Source organism: Aulonocara sp. 'chitande type north' Nkhata Bay, linkage group LG16, assembly GCF_057382095.1.
Source record: "Aulonocara sp. 'chitande type north' Nkhata Bay isolate Kocher_YH1m ecotype deep benthic linkage group LG16, A_spYH_male_GT1.1, whole genome shotgun sequence".
Lineage (NCBI taxonomy): Eukaryota > Metazoa > Chordata > Actinopteri > Cichliformes > Cichlidae > Aulonocara > Aulonocara sp. 'chitande type north' Nkhata Bay.
Window position 1 is genome coordinate 11,989,779 of NC_141359.1, and position 6,931 is coordinate 11,996,709.

Sequence of the window (6,931 nt, forward strand, 5' to 3'; positions counted from 1 at the left end):
CACAGACAATTGTTGTATACATTTAAAATAAGTTAAAACAGGAGGGAATGTTACAGGAAAAATGATTCTATGTTTCTTTACCTTCTTTTAAATGTACAAAGATGCCTTTTTGTCTGCCCTCTGCCTTTGTTAGATTAGTTTAGAATTATCTTTTTAGACTTTCCCAGAAAACACATCTTGTTTCTGGGACATATTGTTTTAGATTGTTTTATCTTCCCTAGCTCTCTGCTGACGAGACTAGCACCATATATGGAGTTGTTTTATTTTATCTGTTTATTATTTGTTATCCTGTTCTCACTGTCTCTGTGCTCTGTGCCTATAAAAATTACCAAGCCTCTGTGCATGGCGTGAGTTGTTCTTAGCAGCTCACCCGTGTACACGTTTGATAAAGAAAGTAACTTTGTCTCATTGTGTCTTTATTTCTCCTGGGTCTTTTACAGAGTTTTCCCCCCCCTGCTTCCCGCTGAACTCTCCGAGGAGACCCGTATTCCTCCGGCAGTACTCTTCGAGGAGCCCCGTCTCCCCCCCAAGGTTTTGTCTTTGGGATCTGAACCATTTTCTGAGTCTTTGTTAGAACATTCATATGCTCTACCCTCTGTGTTCAATAAAACTGCAGCTGATGGAAAGTCCATGAAAATGACATGCCCTCACTGTGGCCTTGCTCTTCGTACCAAAAACTACAAGGCTCACATGATGAGGAAGCACTCCAACCAATCAATAGATGTTTGCCTGGCCAGTCATCTGCAGTGTGTTTGTGTAGATGAAACTACAGGGTTATTTGCTGTGCAGAGAACTGGCCATGGGTTTTCTGTGCCAGTTCACGTTCAGAGGAAAACATGGGGGATGTCTCACAATATTAGATGTGAGCTGGAGGAATGTCAGCAATACCAGTTGCTGGCCCAGCGGAGCGGACTAGGCTTCAGTTTATGTGAGCACCTTCGCTCACTAGATTACTGCCGAGAAACTGTAAAGGAGGTTTTTCTTCAAGAGCACATCGTGATGGAAATGGTGGACCTTAAATTTTTTGGAGAGGCCAAAGCTGCTACATGCATAAAGAGACAGAAAGCTGCCCAGATGGCACATGCTCCACTTTGTGTGAGGGTGGATTTTGGTGGATCCTCAACACAGATCTGTTTGTCTGTATTTGAGCCGGAAATACACAGTTTCTGCCGTCTTGGCAGAATATTTGTGACTTACAATGCTCTGAGGAACACCTGGCATTGTGCTTGTGCAAAGCCTCGAATATCATGTCCTCATAAAAACATAGCTAAATGGCATCTCTTCCAGACACAGAGAGACATCTTCAAATCAACTGTACCACTATCATCAGGCACCCCATCACAGATGACTCAGGAGAGTTCTTCCTTTGAGGACAATGCTGCCGTCGAAAGGAGTATACGCTATATTTTTAAAGAGAAAAAAATACCTGGATCTCTTCCAGAAAATGTCATCTCACAGAAAATGGATCATCAGAAACAGCTCTTTCCATGTGAAACGTTGTGCCAGGTGTGCCCAGAGCACCCAAAACTTGATGAGGCTGTTCTAGTTACCAATAAAGCGAGGATTGTCAGCATGATGGGAGTGATTGAGAGTAAGTTTTAATGAATAAGATTAAACATCAGTGTGAAATAATTAGTTATAATTGTTCCTATACTAATGTTTTGACATTAATGTGATTTGTCTTTAACAGATGTTTCAACACACCATAGATCGTGTCCTCGGTGCCACATGGTCTACAGGTACCAGGAGTGGACAGATGGGCTTCACAACTTTGACAACCATGTTGTTTTGTCTCTTGAACTTTGCCTTCTTTTGAGAGAAAATCTGCAGGTGAGGATCACAAAAATAAAATATACTCATCTGAAGATTGCTTTAAAAATGTGTTTGTGTCATTATGATATTTTGGTGCCCAAATTTAAATATCTGTGTAATCATAGTCTTCTTCACCCTATTGTCATATTACAGAACCATGTATCTGCTTCAAGGGTCATTGACTCATTGGAGGGCTTAAGAAGAGTGAAGTTTCCTTCTCGGGATACCATTTTCCATGCTTATTGCCATTTTGAGGCTTTGACTGACGCAGAATACATGTACTCCTGCATAAACTGTGGGTTTCACCCCCCTGTGGTAGTTATGGACTTACACAGAAAAGGGGTGTTCAAGTTAGCAGGTAAGTTTAATGTACATTTGTGTATATAGTTCATTATGTACATTATGTGCATGTTTTTATGAGTCAATTTATTATAGTGAGTGACCTCAAAGCCCCGGAAGACTTCAATGGTGAACATGACATTGAAGGTTTTTGGAACTCTATTCACCTGGAAATGATAAGCCGTGGGTTTTTTCCAAGTGAGTGATGGCAAAAACTTTTTGAAAGTCATTCAGTGTTTTAAAGTAATTTAGATTGTAATTAAAAACATGCCATTTTCTGTAGGCGGTGTGAAGAATCCATTTTCCGTTCCACCAAGTTACACGCACTGGGCACCATGGATCGGGAGTGAAACTCGAACAAGTGACATTGTGCTTAACACAGAGTTTAAAAAAGTAGGAACAAGCTCTTCACATGAAGCAAAGCTTAGCAGTGTCACAGAAGACCGTCTGTTGGATGAACTTGCCAAACAAAAGGTAACATTGCTTTGAAGTTTTCAGAATATGTGACATAAAGTTCTGGGGTTGTTCCATTTACAGTTTTCCCTAATTGCTGTCAGGTTGGAGTGGTAAGAAAATTGTGTAAAGCATGCAACATCGACTCCAAAGGCTCCCGCTTTGATCTCATCACCAGACTGAGGGAGAAGATGAAGAGCAGGCAGACATATGATAAGGTCTTTCAAAGCATATGGGGTGCCTCTGGTAAGCATCACTTAGCGATTATTAGAAGTAGCATTAAAAAATGTAATTACAATTACAAACAACTTTTTAAATCTTTGCTTGCAGGAGGATGGTCTGTAATACTATGTCCACATGGCATTGTATACAGTGTTAAATTTAATCTTCGTGCTGAAAGTCCCCGGGATTTTGCTGACCTTCTCCTGTCCTGGAAGCACATGCCAAACGTCTGTGTTTACGATTTTGGCAGCACACACCAATTTGCGGGTTCCTGATAAACTGCCATTTCATCCACATGAAGGTCGACTTGCTGAGCCCACTGAGGAAAATGTCAAGGCAGGACAGGATGGAAGCCTGAAAGTGAATCTTCCATGGCTACATGAAAGGATGGATAGTGTAAATGAAAATCCTCATCCTGTCACTGGATCATCTGACCATTATGTCCTGTATGACAGATTTCATGAGGGAAATACAAAAGATCCCAAGGACATATTACGCAGAATTCAACTTGTCCCGGAGCTGAAAGGCTGGCTGAACAGTCAAGTTGTTGAACAGTTCTTTGCAAACATGAGGAAAAGCAATTACTTTTTAAGTAATATGAGTCCATCCACACGTGTGTTTCTGATGAGAAATATAAATCATCATTATAACACTGTCACCAACAAGAAACTTCTGGAGAGGCAGCTAAGACATGGTCGGCTTGGAAAGATCAATATCTCATTGTCGGCACTGGGTCAAGCTGTCGTAGGTAAGTACATGCATTGTGTCATGACCAGAACGCTACCATTGTTTACATGTTAGGTTTGTTCCTATCTGTGTGTATATTCTTTTCTTTGTGTACCTAGCCCCACTGGTGTGCAATAAACCCAGAGAAATCACAGAAACGGTGTTGAACCCAGCACCTTCAGCGTCTGGTGACACTGGTAAAATTTCTTATTTTGAATAGTGATTCTCATATATAGGTGAAATAATAATCTTGCATTCATTATCTTGTTGTAGTTGATGGCTCATAAAAGAATTTGTTACATGCTGTTTCAAATGAATTTCCTTATAGAAATCCCTATAGAACCTCAGGAAAGAGTTGACAACAAGAAAGCCAATAGAAGGTCAACAGATGCAACTTTTCCTGACCTGTGTGGACCACCGTGCGAAGCTCTGACAAAGCCTGAGAACATTTTGGCCAGCCGTTCATCATGGTGTTTTGTACCGGACCCTGGCCAACAACAGCTTGTATGTTAAAGTTTTCAGATGTCGCAAAGTGCAACTTTTAGTGCTTATCTGATTTGGTCATCCACAGTCTATGACACCTATCTGTTTTTTTTTAGCTCAACTATGTTCTGGACATATGAAAAAATAAAGTGTACATTCATTGTTATCATGATTTTTTCTGTTTCAGATTGGAAATGGCTGTTTCGAGCTTATCACTAAAATTGTTCAGTCAAAGGTACTGTATGTTGTATATGATGATTGTCAAGCTTTAATTGAAAGAGTTGTTGTTTTAAATGTTTGTTTTTTTTAACATTCTAGGGGATAAGCATTTACATAGAAAATCTGTATGTCACCCGGACTTGGCTTGCACCCTATGGCTGTGATCCACTGCAGTCCTTTCCTGTAAGTGTACCGTCCTTTAAAGAAACAAGCAAGTAATCAAAATGATTTTTTTTTATAACTTTGGTGCGAGTTCATATACAGGATACTTAAAAATACAATTCTGTTTCAGACTGATGCTCAGAGGATGGACATCATAGTTCTCCCTCTCTGGACACCTGGTCATTTCCAGTTGTGTGTAAGTCTTGTTTTTTGACACGTACAAACTGTTAGAATTTTGCTATGTGTCTGAGATGTATTCAAGCTTTTATGACGCAGTTTCAAAAGTCTTTGATTGTGATCGCTTGCAATGACATTGTTTTTAGGTTTGAAGTCATGGCTAACTGTCTTTTAGGTACTGAAGCCACCTAAAAGAGAAATCCTCTTTCTTGACCCATTATACACCAAGGCAGGATTTGGTGACCAACAATATGTTTCACTTTTGAGGTCACATTTTTATAAGCATTTTTGGTTTGTTCCGGAGTTTTCAGGAACCTGTTCAGTGTTCCAGGTTAAGTGCATCCCAGATCATGTTCTGCTGATCTTGAGTGTTCACACATACAGTACACTCACATGCTTTTTCTATAAACTATATCAGCAAGTTTCTGTGTGGAGTTTGCATGTTCTCCCCGTGTTTGCGTGGGTTCCCTCCGGGTACTCCGGCTTCCTCCCACCGTCCAAAGACATGCAGCTTGTGGGGATAGGTTAATTGGATAATCCAAATTGCCACTAGGTGTAACTGTGTGAATGAATGTGAGTGCGAATGGTTGTCTGTCCCTGTGTGTTAGCCCTGCGACAGACTGGCGACCTGTCCAGTCTGTCGCCCTATGACAGCTGGGATAGGCTCCAGCTCCCCCCGTGACCCTGAAAAGGATAAGCGGAAGCGAATGGATGGATGGATATATCAGCATGATGCTTCAACATTTTATTCTCATCTTCAAATTATGATCAAGTCAGTGATACTGTCTTTAGATGAATTTCAGACATAAATAGGGTCTTCCAGTGTTCTATTTTAACATAAAACACCATTAAAAATTAGTTTATAAAATATGCCAACCTTAACTTAAAGCTGTTAATGCTTTATTTTGACCAACTGTGAGCATGTGACTGTACTTTTTCATTTTGTTATGCTGTTTTTTTGAGGTCGTGTTCCTAAGGCCTGTAGTTACAGTTGGTGCTATTAGCAATAAACATTTCACACCCATCATGATGACATCTGTTAACTTGTGAATGTAACTGTCTTTAAAAAAAAAAGGAATCTTGCAGTGAAGATCATTCCCGGGCAGTGGTCAGAAAAAAAGAGCTTTGACTTGAAGGTATGTGCTAGTTTAAGTGTATGGTGAATAATATGAATTACACTAGTCTTCTTTTAAGGGATTTTATTAACGAGCCTTTATTTTCAATGTAATACAGGGTTTTCCAAGCCAAGACTATGGAGTTGACTGTGGGATCTTCATGCTGATGGTAATTTTTCTCTTCTCTTCTTGAGATTCAGAAGATAATTTAAGCAATGACATTTTTATTTTTTCTTCCAAATAGTCTGCTCTGTACGTGGCACTGGATGCTTCATTTGACTATACTATAGTAAGTATTCTATTTACTTTCACAGCAATGGAGTCTTGAATCTTTTGAAAGTTGTTAAATATGTTTCATATTAATATTTTACAGTCAGACATGCCCTACTTGCGTAAATGGTGGTGCTTGCTGTTGATGGAGAACTTTGATCTCAGGAGGTATTTATATTTTGACTTCTGTTCTATGTTGTGTCAAAGTTTACACACCTTAACAATATCAACATTTTCTGTTAAGCTCTGGCAAGCTATTTGCACACTGGAGAGAGGAAGCCAAAGCTGTGCTTGAAGGACAACACGTGCCCATTTTCAGACTGAAAAAGTGCAAGTTCCAGGAAGTCGGTCAGGTCAGTATTCACTTTAACCAGTAGTGTAATTACATGGTTAGTGACATTTGAATAACTGTTAAAAAACTGTTCTGCAACAGAGAAATAACTATGTTTTTATCCCCGTTTGCCTGACACAGGAGCCAGCAGTTGTTGAAGATCTGCGTCCTGCTGTGCAGTGGGTTGTCCAAAATAAGGCACTTTTCCGTGGACACGTAACAATGCCCAAATATGTGTCCTTAAATCAAGGGGACTAGCAGAGGGTCTTAAGAGACATGTCAGAGGAAGAAGACACTGGAGCAAGGGACTTGTTCCTCTTTGTTTTTCAGTTTGCAGAGGACATGGAGCTCTTTTTGAAAGCATGTGCTGATGAGCAGGGACTAAGGGTCAGTACTATGTTTGACATGTGATGGACAAATGAAGGCACTGGCTGTGTTTGTTTGTTTGTTTGTTTGTTTGTTTGTTTGTTTGTTTGTTTGTTTAATATGTTGTTGTTTTGCGTAGTACAAAATTCCAATTAAACTTATTTCAAAATGTTGTTCACTTGATTCTGTGTCCATACTTATAATAAAGGATTACAGTGTAACAGCATTAAATCAGAATCAGAATCAGAATACTTTA

The 6,931-nt window shown here is 39.7% G+C and overlaps 2 protein-coding genes and 1 long non-coding RNA gene across 3 annotated transcripts; all 3 read left to right on the top strand.

Moving 5' to 3' along the window:
* The first annotated feature begins 445 nt into the window (after nt 1–445).
* Nucleotides 446–3,130, top strand: LOC147311094 (uncharacterized). The gene is made up of 7 exons (XM_086266488.1): nt 446–1,591; nt 1,691–1,830; nt 1,966–2,170; nt 2,248–2,349; nt 2,435–2,625; nt 2,709–2,850; nt 2,935–3,130. The coding sequence occupies exons 1-7, from the start codon at nt 631–633 to the stop codon at nt 3,099–3,101; spliced, it is 1,908 nt and encodes a 635-aa protein (XP_086122614.1). The 5' UTR covers nt 446–630; the 3' UTR covers nt 3,102–3,130.
* A 44-nt stretch (nt 3,131–3,174) lies between these two features.
* On the top strand, nt 3,175–4,013 carry LOC147311095 (uncharacterized). The gene is made up of 3 exons (XR_015125338.1): nt 3,175–3,574; nt 3,672–3,749; nt 3,881–4,013. It is a non-coding gene; the product is annotated as an uncharacterized LOC147311095 (long non-coding RNA).
* Nucleotides 4,014–4,228: 215 nt separating this feature from the next.
* LOC147311096 (uncharacterized) lies at nt 4,229–6,717 on the top strand. Its single transcript, XM_086266962.1, has 10 exons — nt 4,229–4,270; nt 4,354–4,437; nt 4,547–4,612; nt 4,769–4,860; nt 5,669–5,729; nt 5,827–5,877; nt 5,953–5,997; nt 6,082–6,146; nt 6,223–6,331; nt 6,451–6,717. The coding sequence occupies exons 3-10, from the start codon at nt 4,562–4,564 to the stop codon at nt 6,565–6,567; spliced, it is 591 nt and encodes a 196-aa protein (XP_086123088.1). The 5' UTR covers nt 4,229–4,270; nt 4,354–4,437; nt 4,547–4,561; the 3' UTR covers nt 6,568–6,717.
* Nucleotides 6,718–6,931: the final 214 nt, after the last annotated feature.

Bases quoted from the DNA above. Each gene is read 5' to 3' on its own strand.
- LOC147311094 (XM_086266488.1), top strand. From the start codon at position 631: ATGAAAATGACATGCCCTCACTGTGGCCTTGCTCTTCGTACCAAAAAC. The intron at 1,592-1,690 runs GTAAGTTTTAAT...TGTCTTTAACAG, and splicing joins CATGATGGGAGTGATTGAGA to ATGTTTCAACACACCATAGA. The intron at 2,626-2,708 runs GTAACATTGCTT...AATTGCTGTCAG, and splicing joins ATGAACTTGCCAAACAAAAG to GTTGGAGTGGTAAGAAAATT.
- LOC147311096 (XM_086266962.1), top strand. From the start codon at position 4,562: ATGGACATCATAGTTCTCCCTCTCTGGACACCTGGTCATTTCCAGTTG. The intron at 5,730-5,826 runs GTATGTGCTAGT...AATGTAATACAG, and splicing joins AAAAGAGCTTTGACTTGAAG to GGTTTTCCAAGCCAAGACTA. The intron at 6,332-6,450 runs GTCAGTATTCAC...TGCCTGACACAG, and splicing joins AGTTCCAGGAAGTCGGTCAG to GAGCCAGCAGTTGTTGAAGA.